Below are 23,794 nucleotides of genomic sequence, written 5' to 3' on the forward strand. Positions count from 1 at the left end.
GCAATCCCCTCCCAAATTCTTTTCTGGCTTGGCTCCAAATACACTAGCCACCTTCCTTTCCTTACCAATTAAATTGCAATAATGATCATATTAACAGTTGACGGTATAGGACAGGGGTCTGCAAACTTGGCTCTTTTAAGACAAAGGCAAAGCCAGCAAAGAACTCTGGGAGTTGAAGTCCACAAGTCTTAAAAGAGCCAAGTTTGCAGACGCCTGGTATAGGAGATGATGCTCTTTTCTCTTGACCCAACAAATGGGCTATCTTTGGAAGGGACTGCAAATCTCAGGGGAAGAAAGGTTTGCTAAGTATCTTTGTCAGTGTTGTATTTAGAACAACTCTCAGAAGAACTGCCTTTGTCATATCCTTCAAAATATTCCAACATTAAGAAAGAAAGAAAGAAAGAAAGAAAGAAAGAAAGAAAGAAAGAAAGAAAGAAAGAAAGAAAGAAAGAAAGAAAGAAAGAAAGAAGCTGTCTGTCTGTCTGTCTCCACCTTCATGCTGCCATTACAATTCCAGGGCGAACATTTGAGAGAAAGGAAGGTTATTTAGAGGCTTGCAAGAAGTTTACAGGAAGATTACTGAGAAATGGAGGATGTAGACCTCATAGACTTGAGAGTGTCTTTCTTCTTTTCGCATCCTATATCACATTTTGAATTTTGGAGAACTTGCCCAGGTCATCATAGTTGGTGAGAAAGTTATTCATCCCTTTTCTCACATGGAAGAGCTTTAAAACAGGCCTGGTTTTAAGATGAGAATTATAATCGCTTTATAGAATAGATGGATGGCATAATAAATAAATAAATAAATAAATTGCTGAAGATGATGGTGAGAGCAGACTGGGTCCAGTGGCATCCATGAAGAGTTGGGCAGGGATGAGAGGATTAGAGTACTGTATGAAAGTTGTGGCATTCAGCATAAGGCCCCTTTTCTATGGGTGTTATGATGCCATCTCCCCCCACACACAGGGTACGGGGTTTGTGCCCAGTTGCTGATTTTGTCATGTCGATGGAAGCATCAAGAGTACATGATTGCCACTGAATGCATCTGCTGCTAACTCCCTGTATTAAGAGGGCAACATTGGGAAAAATAATTCAGAATCAAGTACTAAACTCTTATTACATCCATGCACTCTCCTAATTTTAGTTTCATAGCTATTTTTGTTCTGATGTAGCTCAACTGGAAGAAGCATTGACTATAACTAAGCAACTTTGGATGTAATAATTTTTGTTATGTCCTTTCTAGATAGTTAAAAATAATGAAACTAAATTTTAAATTAAAATTAAAAAATTAAAATTAAGCTTTAAAAAGGACAACATCCTATCCATTTGCTATCAGAAATTTAGCTCTGCTGTTATTTACACCTTAAAATTGGAAAACAAAGCTGGAAAATCTTGGTGGTATGAATGTGATGCCTCTTGACAGCAAAGATAATCTGCCATTTTTATTATCTGGCCACAAAACCAATGAGTGAAAAGGAGTCTGCAAACCGTCTTCAAGCAAAGGAAGGCAAAATTCAGAGTAATGGTATTAAAATATTTATTATGTAAATCCAACAAATTATTCAGAGCTTTTTTGTCTCACAGAGATTTTCAAGCATATTTTGAGAACAAACGTATCTTGCTATTAAGTGCTATCTGTTAGTTCCTGCTATCCAAATAAAACATTTCTGGAGGCAGGCATGTATCACTTGAAGCATATTGTGTAGTCCTAGGCCACTGCTGTTTAGCTAAAAATAATATATTGCTAACCACCCCAGCTTCTTGGTAGATTATGCCATTATGGCCTTCTAGAAAGAGGACAATCCATTCCTACTTTCCTATCCTTCTCTCTCTCTCTCTCTCTTTCTCTTTCTCTCTCTCTAATAATAATAATAATAATAATAATAATAATAATAATAATAATAATAATAATAATAATAATAATATCAGAGTTGGAAGGGACCTTGGAGGTCTTCTAGTCCAACCCCCTGCCCAGGCAGGAAACCCTACACCATTTCAGACAAATGGCTATCCAACATTTTCTTAAAAAATTCCAGTGTTGGAGCATTTACAACTTCTGCAGGCAAGTTGTTCCACTGATTAATTGTTCTAACTGTCAGGAAATTTCTCCTTAGTTCTAAGTTGCTTCTTTCCTTGATTAGTTTCCACCCATTGCTTCTTGTTCTACCCTCAGGTGCTTTGGAGAATAGTTTGACTCCCTCTTCTTTGTGGCAACCCCTGAGATATTGGAACACTGCTATCCTGTCTCCCCTAGTCCTTCTTTTCATTAAACTAGGCATACCGAGTTCTTGCAGCCGTTCTTCATAAGTTTTAGCCTCCAGTCCCCTAATTATCTTCGTTGCTCTTCTCTGCACTCTTTCTAGAGTCTCAACATCCTTTTTACATCATGGCGACCAAAACTGAATGCAATATTCCAAGTGTGGCCTTACCAAGGCATTATAAAGTGGTATTAACACTTCACGTGATCTTGATTCTATCCCTCTGTTTATGCAGCCCAGAATTGTGTTGGCTTTTTTGGCAGCTGCTGCACACTGCTGGCTCATATCTAAATGGTTGTCTACTAGGACTCCAAGATCCCTCTCACAGTTACTACTATTGAGCAAGGTACACAAATCCGGTACCTGTGCATTTTGTTGTTTTGGCCTAAATGTAGAACCTTACTTTTTTCACTGTTGAATTTCATTTTGTTAGATAGTGCCCAATGTTCAAGTCTGTCAAGATCTTTCTGTATCTTGAGCCTATCTTCTGGAGTGTTGGCTATTCCTGCCAGCTTGGTGTCATCTGCAAATTTGATGAGTTCCCCATCTATCCCCTCATCCAAGTCATTGATGAAGATGTTGAACAGTACTGGGCCTAAAACAGAGCCTTGGGGTACTCCACTGCATACTTCCCTCCATGTGGATGTAGTTCCCTTGAGATCTACACGTTGAGTGTGGTTGGTCAGCCAGTTACGAATCCATCTGGTGGTGGTGCTGTCTAACCCACATTTTTCTACTTTATCTAGTAGTAGGTTATGGTCTACTTTATCAAATGCTTTACTGAAGTCCAAGTAAATTATATCGACAGCATTCCTCTGGTCCACTAATGTTGTCACTTTGTCAAACAATGCAATAAGATTAATCTGACATGATCTGTTTTTGACAAATCCATGTTGGCTTTTGGTTGTTATTTTGTTTGCTTCTAGGTGTTCGGTGATTCGTTGCTTGATTATCTTTTCCAGAATCTTCCCTGGTATTGAGGTCAGGCTGATAGGTCTGTAGTTTCCTGGATCTGTTTTTTCCCCCCCCCTTTTTTGAAGATGGGAACTACATCAGCTCTTTTCCAGTCCTCTGGCAATTCCCCTGTGCTCCAGGATCTTTGAAAGATATAGTTCAGTGGTTCTGAGATTTTGTCTGCCAGTTCCTTCAGAACCCTGGGGTGTAATCCATCCGGTCCTGGTGATTTGAACTCGTCTAGGGTAGACAGATGTTCACTTACCATTTTTTCCCCTATTTTAACTTGTGTTCCTAATCTGTTTTTTGTGGTGCTGTTTTTGATAGGTTGGATTGTTTTTTCCTTTTGTGTAAAGACAGATGCAAAATATGAGTTAAGTAGATCTGCTTTCTCCCTGTTGCTTGTCACCTTCTTGCCACTTTCTCCCAGCAATGGGCCAATTGTTTCCTTGACTTTTTTCTTGTTTTTAACATGTTGGAAGAAGCTTTTTTTGTTATTTTTTACTTTTGTCGCTAGCCTTTGTTCATTGTGAGCCTTAGCTTTCCTCACTTCATCTTTACAGGCTCGGGCTATTTGCTGATATTCTGCCTTAGTTATTTGCCCCTCTTTCCACTTTTTATATGTGTCCTTTTTGTCTTTCAATTTGTCAGATAGTTCTTTATGCATCCATGCTGGTTTCTTTTGAGATCTATTATTTTTCTTCCTCATTGGTATTGTGCTAGACTGGACTTTTATAATCTCACTTTTCAAAATTTCCCAAGGTTCTTGAATTGTTTTCCCCTTGAAGATTCTCATCCATGGAATCCTTCTCAAGCTCTCTCTGAGTTTATTGAAATTAGCTCTCTTGAAGTCCAAGACTAGTTTGACTTTGTTCTACTACTTGTGTTTGCATAATGTTGAATTCCAATATTGCGTGATCACTTGCCCCCATGATTCCGATAGCTTCAACACCTTCTATCATTTCATCTCTGTTAGTGAGAATTAAGTCCAATATGGCTGATCCCCTTGTTTCCTTCTCTACTTTTTGGGAAACAAAGTTGACTGCTAGGTTTGTTTCTTTCTCTCTCTCCATTGCCAGTTTTTCTTTCTTTCTTTCTTTCTTTCTTTCTTTCTTTCTTTCTATCTATCTATCTATCTATCTATCTATCTATCTATCTATCTCTGTCTATCTCTGTCCGTCCATCCATCCATCCATTATAACATATACAGTACATACTGCATTATAATAATATAATATAATATAATATAATATAATATAATATAATATAATATAATATAATATAATATAATATAATATAATATAATATAATATAATATAATATAATATAATATAATATAATATAATAATATAATATAATATAATATAATATAATATAATATAATATAATATAATATAATATAATATAATAATATAATATAATAGTACACTACAATATTATATAGAACAAAGATGGCAAAAATCTCAGCGTATCTGAAAGACTATTCACAAGAAAGTTATATACTGGAATGGAGAAGATGGATTGATTATATTCAAAACAAATATCAGACCAAGAAGTACCAAATAGCTTATGAATGAATAGAAAGTAAAAATTGTATTTGTATATTTTTCTTTATGTAAAAGGGGAGTTAAGGCTCTAGGAGAGGGATGGGAGTTTATGGATAGTGAGCGTATTCTAGCTTATAATTGTTAGATGTTATACCCTGTATTTTGCTCTGGGAAGTCCGGGGCGGGTGGATTGAGTGGAGGTGGGAGGTGGGAGGGGGCGTGGGAGGGGGAGGGGAGACATTTGTGGAAATTTTCTGTAAAACTTTTTAATAAAAAAAATATATTATATAGAACAAGAAATTGGAAGTATGTGAAGAGTTTCGGGCCTGTTTTGAGCTTGAAGTACATGTAATATTTTCGTTACAAAAGTTCACTTAGCAACAGTTTGAAATTATGACATAGGACCACCATCACCCAGTACTTAACAACACAATCCCGAAGTTGTGAATGTTGCAGCATCATGGCAGTTGTTCACACTTATGAACGACAGCAGAGGCACTTCAACATTCGCCCTGCTTATTTCCCTCCCTCCCCCACCAGGTCTCTAGAGGCCTGTGGAGACTCACTTACCTTGGGACGCTCTATCAAGCTGTCGGTTCCTTTGTCTGCTTCGGTGCATTCACGGAGAACAAAGACCTAAAGTAGTGCAAGATCTCGCACTACTGATCTTGTGTGATCTTGCATTACAGTACTTTAGGTCTCTGTTCTCTATAAACTGAGGCCTGCATGAGATCCATGGCAAAAGGCTTTGCAAACGAATCCAACAAATCCTCAGGTTCCAAATGTAATTGGCAGGCTCCATTATATTCATAACTCAAGGACTACCTGTATTTGTGATGTGTTGGAAGCAGGCTGTTCTGACCATATGTGTTCTGTTGCTTTTCTGATCCTCTTTAAGTGTTTTAAAGTTTAAACAGTCCCTTTTTGAAATAGGCTTTTTGAACATGAAAGCGATCTATTTGGAGTTTGGGATGCTTCAGAAATGGTCAGAACAGTGTCAGAACACTTCTGGTGAAGTTGAACAACTTTCTTTCACATTTAAAACAAAATGTTTGAAATGTGAACGATTTCAATTGCTTATTGTGATGTTCTGTGAATTTCCCATTTCTCAGTTCATATTATTTTGTAGGGTCAGGGATTGATTGCTGGCAGAACCTTCTTACTCTTGGAGAAGCAAGGACACCAATAAATAAAAATAAATAAAATAAATAAGTAGCATGGGGAAAGCTCCACACCACCAACAATGCTGCTACCCTACAAAAAGACCTTGACTGTCTATCAGAATGGTCAAACAATTGGCAACTCCAAATCTCAACCAAGAAATGTTCTGTCTTACATATTGGCAAAAAAATAATAATCAAAACACTAAATACAAGCTGGGCAGATACGACCTTGTAGATGATCCTCACTCTGTTAAGGACCTTGGAGTACTCATCTCAAATGATCTAAGTGCCAGAGCTCACTGTAACAACATTGCCAAAAAAGCATTAAAAGTTGTTAACCTAATCTTGTGTAGCTTCTTCTCAAATAATATTGAACTGCAAACCAGGGCAAACAAAACTTTTGCTAGACCAATTCTTGAATACAGCTCCTCTGTCTAGAACCCACACTGCATATCGGACATTAATACAGAATGAGTCCAGAGATATTTCTTGAGAAGAGTCCTTCACTCCTCTGCTCGCAACAGAATATCTTATGCCACCATACTTCAAATTTTGGGACAATTTAGAACTTTGCCGTCTTCAGTTAGACCTAAGCATAGCACATAAAATTACCTGTCAATGACTACTTCAGCTTCAACCACAACAATACATGAGCACACAATAGATACAAACTTCTGGTAAACCGTGCTAAATTTGATTGCAGAAAATACGACTTCAGTAACAGAGTCATTAATGCCTGGAATGCATTATGCAGAGTCAGGAATAATAAAATAAAATAAAATAAGACAAATAGTGCAAAACCGTAATTTACAAATCAGGCCATGCTATCTAGCACTGTGTTGTGTATTCCAGTGCAGGGTTCTCCAACCTTGGAAATTTGGGGCATTCTGGGAGTTGAAGTCCACCAGGCTTAAAGTTGCCAAGGTTGGAGACCCCTGTTCCAGTGAACACTAGCTCCCCAAAAGTCCAAGGATCTTTCTTAGTCCTCCCCCCATTCAGATTGGGAAAAGTGAATTTGGGATTTTCTGCATCCAAAACCTTGGAAGTGGGCATTTTTTTTGAAAAACTCTTCCCTATACAGAGTGCCCTCTTCCCAGAGTGATGCCCAAATTATCACTTTTAATTTTCGGGAAGATTTTAAAAACATGCCTTTTTTTCAGGTACATTGGGGATTGAGGCAAGAGTGGAAAGATGTAATAAATGTCTGTACCCTGATGAAATATGGAACTACATTTTTATGAGTATAACATTATCACTTCTGATTATATTTTATTGCTGATAAAATACAGTTACTGTGAATTTTTAAGCCAAAAAACTGAGCCACGTCATGAAATCTGTGTGTGTTTGTGTGTGTGTGTGTGTGTATACATTCAGCCCCTAAGCTTTGCCCTCTTGTTGCTCCTCTGCCCATAGCCTTTTTTAATTAGCCACTTTCAGTTCCTTTTCTTGATTTTTCCTGAGGCATCTCCTCTATCTGCTTGCTTTTTTTTTTCCCTTCTCCATTTCATATATGGATGAATTTTCTGTTAATTTTTGGCAAAGCCTTCCACGGGTCACTAAAGAAAGCATTTCTTCTGTAAATAATGATGAGTCAAGAGTACATCCCCCCATCCTCCCTCCCTTTTTCTTTTTTTAAATAAAAATTTATTTATTTTTGGTACTATGTGGAAGTAGACAGCTATTGCAAAGAAAGACAGATGCCACTGAGAGAATATTTTGCTACTGATGTGTGTTTGTGTGTGTGTGTGTGTGTGTGTCTTTGGTTATTTGTGTTTTCCGTGTAAAATTAGAAGTGTCTTGGCGACATTTCGACAAAGTCTCATTCGTCATCTTCAGGCTTCAGCTTCGTGCCTCTAGGAGCAATGTGTGATCACAGCTGTTTCTTCCTTTTAACTGCTAGTGAGGGTTTGAACTGATTGAGTGGGAGCTTGGCTGTGTTCTGATTGGATGGGGAGTTTTTTTGTGCTATGATTGGCTGGGGGGGTGTCCTGTTTGGGTGGGGGCTTGGTTGTGCTCAGATTAGTCTGAGTTGCAGGGGGATTTGAGCTGGTGAGCTGCATTGCTGTTGTTTGGCTTCATGTTCGTGGTCGTGCTACATCTTCATTGTGGGTGTCAGTCTGCTGCATGTATGGATTGGAGGGGTTTGAAATGGCTAATGTTGCAGCTGTGGTCTGGCTTCTGGTCCTTGGTTGTGCTTCATCATCGGTGTGGGTTTGAGTCTGCTTTCTGGATGGATGTGTGGTGGTGACATCCTGTGTGGCCCTCGTGAGTGTGGGTCTGGTGTCCTTCCTCGTGTTAGGGACTCGTTTGTCAATAAGAGCAGGTTTCTAAATGGCTGGTAGGCGGGAGGTATCATCTCATTTATTCATGCTGTGTGGCCGTTTTTCTATCTCGATGGCTTCTCTGATTATTCTGTTGTTAAAGTGTTCAGTTTTGGCAATAGTTCTGGTCTTTTTAATGTCAATATCATGTCCTGTGGCTTTAAGGTGTTGGACCAGGGAAGAAGTGGGTTCCTCTTTTTTGACTGAGTTCTTGTGTTCTTCAATGCGTGCACCTATTCTTCTGTTGTTTTGTCCGATGTATGTGGTCATCGAGATAGAATATGTACATATATGAAATATGTACACACACACACACATATGAAATGTCAGGCTAGGCTTAAAAATAATATCTGGATAATTCTAAAATTCAATTAATTTTGATGCCTTAGATATAGGAGTTGTAAAAATAGAATACTCATTCCAGTAAGATAATTTCATAGCATTCAATCCAACTGCTTTCTCAGTCTGACCTTTGAAAAAGGCTACGAAGTGCTTTTCTGTGTCTTTACAATTAAAAACACCCTATGAAATCTGGATATTTATTATACAAAACTATTGCAAAAATACCTCAGTCTCTTCTGTTTGGCAGGCACCCTCTTATGCCCTCTCCCCATCCTCCTCTCTTTTGATCTCCATCTAAATAGTTACATAGCCAGGTGTTGAGAATATAAAATAGCAATTAATGGCATGCTTTTCTTGGCAGAAATGATATCTTTAAACTGCAATTCCAGAGGTGTTGGATTTGCACTGCAGCAGTGTGGAAATAATAGTAGACAGGGTTAGGTAAAGGTAATGGTGCCCCTCGCACATATGTGCTAGTCGTTCCCAACTCTAGGGGGTGGTGCTCATCTCCATTTCAAAGCCGAAGAGCCAGCGCTGTCCAAAGACGTCTCCATGGTCATGTGGCCGGCATGACTATTTTTCTGCTTGCATTTTTTACATGCTTTCAAACTGCTAGGTTGACAGAAGCTCGGACAAGTAACTGGAGCTCACCCCATTATGTGGCACTAGGGATTTGAACTGCTGAACTGCGGACATTTCGATCAATAGCTCGGCAGTTCAGCGGTTCAAATCCCTAGTGCAATTCCAGAGGTGTTGGATTTGCACTGCAGCAGCTGTAGAAATAAATAGTAGACAGGATTAGGTACATGCGATGATTTGCCTGAAGTACTAAACTAGTCTAGAATGTACTAAAGGGCGCACAATTCTGAAAGTCTCCATTTTTATTTTTAAAAAGAGCCATAGTTCTAGCCAGTGCTGGGATTCAGCCCGTTTGCACCACTTCGGGAGAACCGGTTGTTAACTTTCTGAGCAGTTTGGAGAACTGGTTGTTGGAAGAAATTATTAGGGCAGAGAACCGGTTGTTAAATTATTTGAATCTCACCACTGGTTCTAGCCCTTGCACTCAAATAGATGAAGAACGATGGTGATTTACCAAATGTTAACTTATCACACAACACATAGGATGAACCAGATATTCATATATTTTTTTTGCACCTGGTCAGGGACGAATGGAGAATTGTACGTTCTGCACATGTTTCAACAGGGCAATGCATCTACAAGATGACAAAGGGTCGGGGGTAGCTCTTTATTCCATTGCAGTGCTCCTGTCTCTCCCATTGAATTACAAGTATAAAAATAAGTTATATAAAACAGTGACAGTTGAAGGTTAAAATATGCAAATTACAGTTTGCAGAATTTACTTTTCTTGGCCCATAATTTGAATTGCTAGTGTGCAGGATGTAATCTTTGTAAAAACTGTATGCACATATTCCTTCTACTCAGGATTGAACTTTTCAGTTTTTCAGCATGAGTTACTTCTTTTGTGTAATGAGTCTTCTATCCCTACAAGGCCATCTATTCTTTTCATATTTATTCACATATGTAGTATTGGGCATTCTATCTGCTTTTGTCATTCCTTTCTTACCTTTAGTAAGGTCTCTCCCTCCCTCCCTCCCTCCCTCCCTCTCTGATGTAATTCTTTTCTATTTTCTGGAGGCCCTGCTATCAAATGCTCATTCACTGCATTCTTCTTCCTAGGCAAAGGACTAACAAGATTTGTTCATTTTGCAGTTAGCAACAAGACAGATGGAGAGGCCAGTCCACTGAAGGAGGCAGAAACTAAGGAAGAGGAGGAGGTGGAGGCAGAAAAGAAGAATAAAAAGCGAAAAAAGGAGAAGAGCTCTGAGACAGGCAAACCAATGGTGCCCCACAGCTCCATGTTTATTTTCAGCACCACAAACCCGTGAGATATATTCTATTAGTTTTCTTTCTTTCTGGAATTGCTTAATACATTGGTCTATTTCAGAGAACTGTGGGGTTTTTTTTTAAAAAAAATGTGATCACATGTTCCAAACAGGAAGTTTACTAATGCCACAGACAAATAAATTGCCCCATAGCTACCCATTAGGGGTATCTATTATATACAGCAAACTCCAGGGTGCATAGAATTATATGAGTCATAGGCCAAAACATCTGAATCACAAGCTGCATAAATTGATTGTGCACCTACTGTAAATCACTTCATAGAAACCCCTGCAGGAGATCCCACAGCAAGGGTTCACTAAAGGTAGAAGAGAAACATAATGGAAAATGAAAAGGATTCCTTCTCAGCTACAAAGGAAAAACCTCCCTCCCCTCTATGTTGTGGCAGCTTCCCCCCCCCCCTTATTTCCCAACAACATCCACAGGTTATAGAATTTGAAGGATAATAGAAAGTTGGCTTTTGGGAGGACATTAACTGCCACACCCAACCAAGAAAGAGTATCATGCCAGATGCTCCGGATTTTATCTAACAAATCAGAATTATCTAACTGGCTAAACTCAGTAGATTTCTTAACAAGTCATACTTGGATGATGAAGATACTGGCTAGCTTTCACCAGCCATACTATTTTAATAAAAAGGATTATATGAGAGAAATTGTTTCATAGGGAGAAAAACAAAACGAGAATTCCATCTATTTCACACTTTTAGATAGAGATCAACTAGTCTATATCTTTAGAGGATCCTGTTGCGGAATTTGTACCATAACAAAAAGTTGACTTTGTGACACCATCTTTTATCACCCTATTTCCATTCTTGTTCAAACAGACCACTTACATCTGACCAAAGGCTCTATGTAGTTGATATAGATTTCTATTATTATTATTATTATTATTGTTGTTGTTGTTGTTGTTGTTGTTGTTGTTGTTGTTGTTGTTATTATTATTATTATTTTATTTACACAAAATGAGAGCATACACAGCAAACGAGATAACTATGCTGGATTTCGTATCATGGATCACTATTATTATTATTATTATTAAACTGCTAATGTAGAATTAAGAGATTTATAGTACTTCTTTAATGTCAGATTTGTTTATATATATATATATTTTAATTTAGCTATCATCTCGAGAGGTAGAAGAAGTTGTCCACTTCTGGCTTATAGGATTGCTATAAGACTAGAGAGATAGTACAACTGCTATATAAATGCCTCCATTTTAAACTATCAGAATTCTGTTTAATGCTGTGGCTGTTGCATGGGTTTGTGGTTTCTTTGACAGAATCCGAAGAGCTTGCCACTACGTTGTCAATCTGCGCTACTTTGAGATGTGTATCCTTCTTGTGATTGCAGCAAGTAGCATCGCCTTGGCAGCAGAAGATCCTGTCCTGACCAACTCAGAGAGAAATAAAGTAATTATTCAGTAATTACTTGACAATTCTGTTTTGCTCTAAGGTCTTAGTGTACCTGGATTCATGTTCTGCATCTGCATCTACTTTATAATTCACTGCAAAGCTAAACACAGGCTCAGAAAATATACACGTTTCATCTCTTGCTGGCTATTTTAGATTTTTATTTTTTTAAATCAAGTTTTATTGATTTTTTTCTTTCACATACATATTTTATGAACAGAGTAATCATATGACTGAATCATATCTTATACAACTTATCATAACCAAATACATTTTATATAGTTTCATTTTCTGCCAAATTATTCTTTTTCCCTACTTTTTTATCTTATCTTAATATTTCTATACTTATTATATAAAAAGTATCACCATCCACCCTCAAATCCTAATTTCTTAATATTATTTCAATTAGTTATCTTATCTTATCCATTGTTAATCATATATATTCTCTTTTAACTTTCATATTAGTTTGTTCTTCATGCTAATAAGTTTGAGTATACTCAGGGTTGCCCTTCTACCATTCCATCTCCCTTATTTTAGAACAACCCTTCTTCTCCTTTTCCTCTATTTCCCTTCCCTCCCTTCTTCTATTCTTTTCTACTTTCTTCTTTCCTCCTCTCCTTCTCCTTCTCTCCTTCCCCTTCCTTTCCCCCACTCCTCCTTCCTTCCTCCCTTTCTAACCTTCTCTTCTACTCGTTTCCCCTCCGTTTCTTCCTCTCCTTTTCCCTTTCTTCTGTTCCTCTCTCTCCTTCCTCTCTTCTCCCCTCCTTCTATCCTCTTTCCATTCTCTCTCCATAATTGTATTCATTTTGAATGCAATATTTTCCAAAATGGTATCCAAGCAACCCCGATTTTTTCTTCATTTATTGAATATATTTCTCAAAATCCCCATCTCATTTTTTGATTATTAACAATGTATTTCATCTTATTCCATTTTTACATTGAAACTTTTTAACTTAGTTAACCTTCCATCTCTTATTAATTAATTCCTAATTTTTATTCAAACATCAATTGTTTTATTTCATCATTCACTAACCTTTCAACTTTATATCTTAATTTCAGTTATTTTCATAGTTAAACCAAATTACATTTCATATTACATCTGCTGATTCATTTTACAATAAACAATATACTTCATCTTGTTTGCTTCTTACATACAATTTCTACTATTAACACAGTTCCCTTAAATCAACTAATAAATGCTTTATTTCCCTTCCTTCTCTCCATTATTCTTCCCCTTTTAACCATTTTCTTTTGGCGTCTCCAAAATTCCACTTCTTAATATTTTTCTCCCTTTATTCCATTCTCTCCTCCTCCTCCTCCTCCTCCTCCTCCTCCTCCTCCTCTACTTCTTCTTCTTCTTCTTCTTCCTCTTCCTCTTCTTCTTCTCCTTCTTCTCCTTATTTTTATTTATTGTATCTTTTCCCCTGAAGCCTTTCGGTTTTTTTTTTCCTGTATTATTTTTAATTTCTCCAAATCCAATTTTAACTCCAGGTAGAAAGTTTTCTTTTTTGGACTTCAGTCCTTTGACTTCCTCGTTGTTCTTTTCCCTCCAATTAAAATTCCCAAGTGCCAATTAGCCACTTATTTCCGCATCGGGACCTTTTTTAAGCTTTTAAAAAATTTCTTTTTACCTGTGAGTTGGCTAATCACTCACCTGGTAGCAATACTCCATTCAAACATCGCTCCTGCACAAATCTTAGTCTGGTTGGCCCAGCTTCAGAGCAGTCATTTTAATGGTTGCCACCCCCACCACCAGTTCAGAGAGCTGCCTCCAACACTTCAAGGAACTTGCCTGTTCCTTTTAGTTGTCTGAGGTGCTCTCCTTCTTCGCCGTCCCTCCAAGATGGTTCTGGTCCGAAGATCCACTGACAACGGTTTGTCTGGCTGGATTTTTGCAAGGCTCATTGGAGCCCACTATTTTCCAGCCAGACTTGCTGCGATGCTTCTGGTTCTCTGGCTATTTTGGATTTGATTGGGTCTTACATGTTTGAATTCTCCATTGCATATGAGAGAGAGAGAGAGAGAGAGAGAGAGAGAGAGAGAGAGAGAGAGAGAGAGAGAGAGAGAGAGAGAGAGAGAGAGAGAGAGAGAGAGAGAGAGAGAAGAGAAGAGAAGAGAAGAGAAGAGAAGAGACTTTGTCCTATTTGAATTTGTTTAATTGTAATGGGTAGGAAGAATCAAACATCCAATTTCCTAATCTGGATTTTTGAGTATTTTAGATCACGACAAATTGTAGCACAAGATTCTATCAATTGTTTAATTTCAGTTCATAATAAGAGGGGTAGAAGCTTATTTAATCAATGGTGAAGAGTGATGTATTCCCCAGGATGTTATTCTATAGCTAAAGCTAGTCATAGTCACTTCTTTCCCCAAGTAGTTACTTGCTTCCCGATAGTGAAAGTTGTCATTTCAGTGTTCTTGCCTATGATAGCTTAATAGAATAGAATAGAATAGAATAGAATAGAATAGAATAGAATAGAATAGAATAGAATAGAATAGAATAGAATAGGAATAGAATTCTTTATTGACCAAGTGTGATTGGACACACAAGGAATTTGTCTTGGTGCATATGCTCTCAGTGTACATAAAAGAAAAGATATATTCGTCAAGAATCATAAGGTACAACACTTAATGATAGCCATAGGGAACAAATAAGCAATCAAATCATATTAGGAAACAATCAATATAAATCTTAAGGATACCACCAACAAGATTACAGTCATTCAGTCATAAATGGGAGGAGATGGATTATAGGAACGATGAGAAGATTAATAGTAATGCAGACTAGTTTGACAGTGTTGAGGGAATTATTTATTTAGCAGAGTGATGGCATTGGGGAAAAAACTGTTCTTGTGCCTAGTTGTTCTGGTGTGCAGTGCTCTATAGCGTTGTTTTATGTCCCGGATGCAAGGGGTCTGTAAATATTTTCACAGCTCTCTTTTTGACTCGTGCAGTATATAGGTCTTCAATAGAAGGCAGGTTGGTATTAATTGTTTTTTCTGCAGTTCTAATTATCCTCTATGTCTGTCTTGTTGGGTTGCAGAACCAAACCAGAAAGTTATAGAGGTGCAGATGACAGACTCAATAATTCATCTGTAGAACTGTATCAGCAACTCCTCGGGCAGTTTGAGCTTTCTGAGTTGGCGCAGAAAGAACATTCTTTGTTGTCCTTTTTTGATGATGTTTTTTGATGTTAGGTGTCCAGTTTAGGTCATGAGATATGGTAGAACCTAGAAATTTGAAGGTCTCTACTGTTGATACTGTATTATCTAACATTGTAAGAGGTGGTAGTATGGGAGGGTTTCTCCTAAAGTCCACCACCATTTCTATGGTTTTGAGTGCGTTCAGTTCCAGATTGTTCTGGTCGCACCAAAGGCTAGTTGTTCAACCTCCCGTCTGTATGCGGATTCATCATTGTCTTAGATGAGACCGATCACTGTTGTGTCATCTGTGAACTTCAGTAGTTTAACAGATGGATCATTTGAGATGCAGTCATTGGTATACAGAGAGAAGTGGAGAGAGCACACAGCTTGTGGGGGCCCTGAGCTAATTGTACAGATATCTGATGTGATTATGCTTAGCTTCACCTGCTGCTTCCTGTCTGTTATGAAGCTTATTTACAAGTGTTTTCAGGTACTGCTAGCTGGTTTAGCTTAGATAAAAGAATGTCTGGAATGATTGAATGCTGAACTAAAATCTACAAAGAGGACCCTTGCGTAGGTCAATGGGAATTAACCATGGGAATTAAGATTTGGAACAGTCACATGTACCAGCAACCTATTTAAATACCTTGCTGAAATCCATAGACATAAAAACTGACCAATAAAAAGGTAAAGCATGCATTTGGTCATTTATTTTATATAGCAACCTATCTCCATAAGTCACTTTGAGCGACCATACAAACTTCATACTGAGACATTAATGGACAAGAATGTTATTAACAGCTGTAGAAAGAATGAAATTGACAAACAATACTTCATAGTTGTTAAAACCAGGTGGAGGATAGGAAGAAGCAAGCATGGAAGTGAAAAGCATAGAAGATGGTTGGGATTAGACAAGGACTGGCTTTCTGGTTGCCCACACTATCAAGCAATGACCCACTAACCATAATTAATATCTGAGAGTTTTACCCAATACCATCTTACAGGAAGCAGGATGCTGGCAGCGTATGTGCTGATGCTTCACTCCAGGGGTGTCAAACTCAAGGCTTGCGGGCCGCATTCTGCCCAGGGGTTCTTAGATATGGCCCAGTGAAGGACTGGCCCATGGTGTGTCTGCCAGCAAAAATGATGTTTGGGAGGGCTGCGCATGGCCCTCCTGACCTCCGTTTTCACTGGCAGAGCACATGAGTGATGTCGACCTGGCCATGCCTACCCTGGTCACATCCCCCCCCCCCACAGGTCAAACACCACCCTGATGCAGCCTCAATGAAATTGAGTTTGACACTTCTGCTCCACTCCTTTGGGTAGATGTGTATAAAATGACCCCCACTTTGCTCTTGAATCAGGAGAAAACAAGAACTTAGTAAGAAAGAAATTCACTCAAACTATTCAGAAGAACACATTAAGAATTTATGGAAAGGAAAGAAAGAGAACTAAAAAAGCAAGAATAGGAAATAGAATTTAAAATGGGCAGGGGAGGGAAGTGTGGTTATTTATACTTTCTGTGCTGCAGGAGTTTAGAACATCTGACTTGCCTCATTTTGCACTTTGAATTGCTGAGGCCATTAATGCTTGCTCTTAGTTTCCAATCTCCAGTTTGATGAATGGATTTCTCTAGTCCCGAAAGGCAGTAATTAATTAACCAGTGTGAGTGGCAAATTAACTTGGAAGAGGTATGTTACTGTTATTGCCAGTTGTTTTATGTAGAAATTGGGAAGGCACAGCACTACTGATTTCTAAAATACCGGCTTTTAGATTTTCTGTACCTAGACACAGGGAGAACCAGACTTTTTAAAACAGCTGCATTTCTCAGTTTGAGGAAAATGGGGCCTTCAAAGAATATGCACATTGCTTGTGTAGGCTACATTTTCAGCAGTTCCAGCTAATGCCTGTGTGAGAGCTCCACAGTAATAACTGCAGGATGGTGCCAAAGAGTGTGCCAGGACGTAGGTGGAAACATGCCTCTGAATCCCAAACGTTGGAACATGAGCAGGAGGGTGCAGTGGCATTCAGATCCTGCTCATGTGCTTTCTGCAAGCATCTGGCTGCTCCTTGCAAAAAGAGAACACTGGACTGTGTGGTCTTTTAGTCTGATTTAGCAAATAACATCATTTTGCTGCTATGGCAAAATGCCAGTGGCAGACAGAAAACAGATCAGAGCAGACATAACAGAAAATACACAAAGCTTAAGGTACAGCCAGATTGTAGAAATTGTTGTCCCAATAAAGGAGAATATTTATAGCTCATGGTTGAAATGAAAGGTCCTTGGTGCTCTCTGAGCTTGGTTGCTTTCTTGCAAACGTTTCATTACCCAAATCTATATAAAAATATGTCCAGAAATATTTTACAAGAAGAGTTCTCCATCCTCTGATTACAACAAAATACCTTATGCCACCAGACAAGACTATTTCAGCTTCAATCACAACAATACATGTGCACACAATAGATTTAAGCTTAATGTAATCATAATAATAACAACAGAGTTGGAAGGGACCTTGGAGGCCTTCTAGTCCAACCCCCTGCCCAGGCAGGAAACCCTACACCATCTCAGACAGATGGTTATCCAACATTTTCTTAAAAATTTCCAGCGTTGGGGCATTTATGTGAACCACTCCAATCTTGATTGCAGAATATATGACTTCAGTAACAGAATTGTTAATGCCTGGAATGCAGACTCTGTGGTCTCTTCCCAAAATCCCCAAAGCTTCAACCAAAAACTGTCTACTATTGACCTCATCCCATTCCTAAGAAGTCTGTAAGGGGCATGCATAAGAGCACCAGCGTGCCTACTGTCCCTGTCCTAATGTTCCCTTTGATTGTATCCAATTTCATATAGTTATTACATACTTATGATTATACTGTGTTTATGCTTATATGTCGTATAGTTATGTAAGTATGTATGTATTACATACTTATGCTTATATATACTGTTGTGACAAATAAATAATAAAATAAATAAATAAATAAAATCTGACTGTCGCTGCAAGAAAGCAAGCAAGCTCAGCAAGTACCAAGGTCCCCTCAAATTGTCGTCCAAGCTGACAGCTGAAGTTGCTAACTTCTAAAGCAGGTTCTGCGATATTACTATCATTTTTGACAGCAGTTTACATTTGATAATGTGGGTAGCAGCAGATACAGTATTAATACTGCTCACTTTCTTGGTATAATCACCTCCAAGTATTTGTATTATTAAAACAGGAGAAAGCTAGGTTTCATTTTTTCCTCCCACCTTTTCCTCCCATTTTAAAAAAACTTATTGCCACCAGTCTCTTCTTGTTTTAGCCTTAAACCAAGGATTTCAGGTAGCCTTAGCCTGCATTCCATGGCAGGGAAGGGGCATGGAGGAGATATTCTAATGAATTGCATTCTGGACATTATTCATTTCAAAAGTCATAACGTAACACATGTTAAACATATGTGTTATTAATGAGAATGTCCTTTCAAAACAAAACAGTTAAGTGTGCTAAACCCGTTTGCTAGGTCATGTTAAAGACATTGGTTTTAGTATTCTGTTACGTCTAAAAAGGAGGGTTTTCACTGAACTGGCTTGTAATGTTATAGCTAAGTTCTTAACATTCCTTGTCATAGTTTAAACTTCAGAATAAGGTTGTTGTATAATTATTTATTCAATTTATATGCCTCCAATTTTATTCTGCAATGTGACAATACTTTCTTATTCCACACTGTTCCATTGTTTCCATCTTTGCAGGTTCTGAGGTATTTTGACTATGTTTTCACTGGAGTCTTCACCTTTGAGATGGTTATTAAGGTAAGTGAGAAGGGAAGTGTTTTCCTGAGTCAACTGGAAGATAATGGACAGTTTCATATTCATAGAGCTTTATCATCTCTTTTCAAGAAAATGGATCTTCCAAATAAATTCTTTAGAATGGCTAGATTAATTAAGATCCAACATTTTCTGAGAGTAATTTCTCCTTTGATGATTTTCTTCCTTCAGTGCCTTGTAGTTAAAGTCATACTTGAATTTTCCTTAGACTGCCACTTGCTGGACCCTGAGAGGTTTTTGCAGGATTGTTACTATATATTTTTAATACATGATTTAATATATTATTAAATATTTTTGAAACTTCAATAAATGAAGGAGCTCTGATCTTTTAGGAAGTCAGCTGGGATGGCTTTTAAGACTTATTACAACTTTTTCAACAAAATACCGTAGGAATTCTGGGAATTGCAATCCATTACCTCTGAAAGACACCAGTTTAGAGAAGCTGCTCTAGAAATTTCTCTTTCCTGCTGGGAAATTTTGTGATCGCAATTAATTCATGTCAAAAGCATTTTCATTCCACAATTTGGCCATCCCTTTTCTTCAGCTTTCCTTGGTTATTTCTGATTCTCTCCCTCATCTCTTCCAGTTTTTGGTATGTCAGAAAATTATGCACAGAACACACTAAAGTATTGCAGAGTGCTACAAATGACGACGACGACAACAACAACAATGATAATAAAATTACAGTGAAAAGTTTTGTATTAAAAAAGTAGAATTATCCAAGACCAAGCTAATTTTTTCAGCAGTTAACCGAGTCTGCCAACATCATTCAATATGGGAGTAGCAGTAGCTGAGATGTTAGTGCAATCTCAGTTTATATTGACAAACACGGTAACTTCCTTTTTGTGGGTGGCAGGTGTTGGCCTCTATAGGAACAGAATATAAAACAGTTTCTTAAGCAAAAAGAGAAAATGGGACTTTTTTTAGCATAACTTTTTGCACGTCTCTATCACTTCTCAAATGTCACTCCTACTGAACAAAGTTTCTAAAAGAAGACACAGCGCTAGGAAGCAAAATTGTCCTTCTGATTTTCCCCCCCAAATAAATTATAATAGAACTCAAAGGCACTGAGCCTTTTTGGTTCTATAATGATTGTTTAAGAAACTTTTGTATTCTGTTAATTTGTGTTATTTAAGTTACCTTTCACTTTTTCTCCAGGGGCTCAAGGCAGTGTACCCAGCACTTTCTCCCCTAGTTTTTTGTCAAAACAATCCAGTGAGTCAGCTGAGCAAAATAATAGTTACTGGGCTGAAAGAATCACCCTTTGAGCTTTTCTAGACTTGAATCTGAGTCTTTTCAGTCCAACACCTTAACCAATTCACACAGTACTTGTATTGTTCAAGTAATAGATTTTGTATGGTGTGAATAAGCCTTCTGTGGGACAACAAAGAGGCCTCCTTTTCAGGAGCTGATGTTCGGTAGTTAGCTGAGCAGATTTCATTTCCATTTTGATAATCATGTCTTATAAACAGTTATAAATAGATTTTATATGAATTTGCCCCAGTCTGCTTTTTCATTTTGTCATATAACTAAAAAGAATCACTAGCTCTCACTTCTTGGGCACTTATTTAGCATAAACTAGTTAGACAAGTTCTAGCATCACAACAGACTTACCCAAACTAATCTTTTTATTCCTTTTATCCTGCTGCTTGTGTCAAAGAAAGGCAATCCAAACTCATTCCTTTTTTTAGGCATGCATACGATGTTGTAACACATATAAAAAAAGAAGTGTGATTTGTGTTACAGTGCCCCAATTTCAGTTTGGTCAATCTGACATGCCCTCTTCTGGCGATACCCCTGCTGATTCAGCTGTACTGTGATGCAAAACAAATTTGACAGAATTAACCTTTGATGGCGTTTTTTTATTTACTAATTTTAAAATGAAATTATAAGTAATTTTATTGCTACATCCATCTCCCGAAACCCCACCAGTAACTGAAAATATCTCTTAAGCCTTAAGTGAATTATCTTTGTCCATATGTATTTGAATATAGGCTTACTGCAGGCTTTGTAATGAGATTTGAATATAAAGAGCTCATAATCAGAAACTGGAGCTTAGGTTATTCTATTCTTCTATTCTTATAAGTATAAAGTATAAGAACTTGCCCTTACCTTTCTTTAGATGATTGATCAGGGATTAATACTGCAAGATGGCTCTTATTTTCGGGATCTTTGGAACATCCTGGATTTCATAGTGGTTGTTGGAGCACTGATGGCCTTTGCCTTGGCGTAAGTACTTGCATTTTTTGGCTGGGTTCAGATCATTTTACATACATGAGAACCATGCTACCAACGCTCAAAATTTCATTGGCTGCTACTTCAAAAAAACATCATATCACTTAAAATAGCATGCTTGTTACCCTTGCTGGTTTAGCCATCAGTCACAGACTTTTTTATAATGATTAAACATGAGGAAATATAATTTATGTGATTAAGAGAATTCTAACTGAAGGGGTGGATGGTAAGAAGGTATAAGTGCAGACAAAGTAGTGCAGATATATGAAGAAAATAATAATCTTGATTGACCCATAATTTTGCCTAACTTCTAGACTTATTTTCTCTATATTACAATGAGTATAACTGAACATACAGTGTGAGCTTCAAAATCATAAAAATCATTCAGTTCACAATACAACAACACAGAATACACACGAATTCCATCTTTTAGGGTTATCAAACTTTTTAAAATGCTTTTTATAGTTTTCTGGGTCTTCATATTACTGGTTTGGAGTAGAGGTTTGGGATTCTATTTGCCATTAACTATCTTTTGAGGGGACACTGGATAGTCTCACTCCTTTTTTGAGAGACTGACTCATATCACAAGAGATAAAGAAAAGGAAAATGTAAAGAAGAGAAACCTATAAAATCACATTTTAATTTTAAATTTTTAAAATATTAATACCGTATGAAGTATTGTGTGAGGTAAGTATAGAACTACCCAGTTTGTAATACACAGCATATGACAAGTAGGTTAAACTAAAAAAAAGTTTAAAATATTTAAAACTTCTGAAAAACCTTGTCAAGAATACTGCATGGACTTGTTTTGGCAATCTTGAAGAATCAAACACTATGGAACAGAAGAAAAGAAAAGATCACAAGACAGTACTGACTTATTAAAATGTTCCCCAGGCTCCATGTTTTACAGAGCCCAAAGAATATCTCAGGAAAAAATAATTATCTCAAGAGATTTGAAAGAAAGGAACTATCTTCGTGCACAATCTGGTACATTCATAAAAGACTAAACTATCACCAAGCTTGTAAGAAGAAGTGAAATATATTAATTGTTAGCACACAAAAACAAAAGAAGTACAAAATTAACACAATTTTGGCCTTCAGTAATCACTAATTTCTTAGAGATGAATTGACCTCTGAACTAAAACTCTCTGACTCTTTCCCCTAGACTGTCCCCAGTCTTTGGGTATAAGTACAGATGTTTATCAGAATTATTCAAGAAATGTGCAGCGATTTCTTTCTCTGGTTCTCTGGAGTTGTGCCTCTGATTTTAAAAGAACCAATCAATCTAAATAACTTCCTATCTTTTTTGCTTCTGGTATAGAGGTTTACTACTAAATTCTTCAAAATATGTTTGAGCTTCATGGTTTATTTTCAAGAATCCCTTAGGACTGACATTTTGTAAGACTTGGAGAATTCTATGTTATGATCCTTTCTATAGAAGCCAGTGCTTTGGGTACCTTGAGTGAAAATCACAGAAACTAAACAACTTTAAATCCATAGATCTAAATTGGAGAGCATTGTAAAGCATATAATAAAACCCTGATAGCTGATTTTCAAGAAGGGTCAGTTTGGATCAAAGAAATTACTTGAACATTTCTTCCCAGAGTCACTTTCTTTCAAGGGGTTCCACATGTGTTAATTGTCCTTGTCTGCAAATCTGAACTACTATGCCATGTAGTTTGAACAAATGGTAACCAGCATGTTTCCTGTTGACTGCCCTGTATTCAACCTCATAATTGCACCAAGGTGCCTAAAATAATTTTCCACTTGGAAAGATGCTAACGATTGTTTCACCTGTCACTTGGGGCCAAATTGAACTTAATTAGAGAGATTAGGGTTTCCTGCAGTTGTTGTTTGTTTGTTTTTACTAATTAATGCTGCCAAGTAGCAACTGCTGCTTTGAAAATCAAGGCATAACAGCCAGTCACTCCTCCTGATGAATGCATGTGTACATTTGGGCTTGTAAACACATGTTTGTCACCATCACATTAAGCATTTTAAACATGTATGTAACAATAAAAATATAATATCTGGAATGACTCTTGTTAACTAAACTACAAATGAGAGAAGGAAGGTGGGTTCTGGGATGGAAAAATTAATGGAATGCCAGGATATCAAGGCTGTGAGATGAGGTTATTGCTCTTTTCAGATGCAAATCTTCTTCCAACAGTCTCCTTGTTCCTTTGCTCTCTGCTGATGGCCCATTTCCTGATCTTTTCTGTTTTCTTTCCACCTGTCTATCGATCTGGCTTTGTGACTGTACATCTGGGCCTTTACTCACAGGAATGCTTTGGGGTAATTATTTTTCTTGTTTATCTTTGGGGGGGACCCAAGTGAGGGAAATGGGCCTTGAATGGAAGAATTTGGTTTGCTTATCTGTCTGTTACATTGCTATCAGAAAGGCTGCTTGGGTTAGCACTAGAAGAAGGTGCCATGCAACTAGCCTCTCACAAAGTTTTCCGAGACAAGTCCTATTTCCAATCTGTGCTTCCCATGAGATTAGGTACAATTACAAAGCATCCTATACATACATTTCAGCCTACAGTATATTGACTCTGCACCAAAGACTGAGTTTGTCAAGCTGTTTGAAAGAAATCAATTTCCTGCTATTTCTGGCAAAGTGTCAAAAGAAGTTTCAAAATCATTTCATGGAGGAGTGTGAAAAGTTGCTACTCACAACATCATAGCTGAAATG

General features: G+C 37.5%; 1 protein-coding gene across 1 annotated transcript in view; it reads left to right on the forward strand.

Moving 5' to 3' along the window:
* The window catches only part of CACNA1E (calcium voltage-gated channel subunit alpha1 E), a 334,730-nt gene that overhangs the window by 242,915 nt on the left and 68,021 nt on the right, over positions 1 to 23,794 (forward strand). Inside the window, exons 22-26 of the mRNA XM_058178755.1 lie at positions 10,317 to 10,488; positions 11,790 to 11,919; positions 18,790 to 18,849; positions 20,987 to 21,093; positions 23,383 to 23,394. Coding sequence (XP_058034738.1) covers positions 10,317 to 10,488; positions 11,790 to 11,919; positions 18,790 to 18,849; positions 20,987 to 21,093; positions 23,383 to 23,394 — 481 coding nt within the window. The remainder of the gene's footprint in view (positions 1 to 10,316; positions 10,489 to 11,789; positions 11,920 to 18,789; positions 18,850 to 20,986; positions 21,094 to 23,382; positions 23,395 to 23,794) is intronic.

Source organism: Ahaetulla prasina, chromosome 3, assembly GCF_028640845.1.
Source record: "Ahaetulla prasina isolate Xishuangbanna chromosome 3, ASM2864084v1, whole genome shotgun sequence".
Lineage (NCBI taxonomy): Eukaryota > Metazoa > Chordata > Lepidosauria > Squamata > Colubridae > Ahaetulla > Ahaetulla prasina.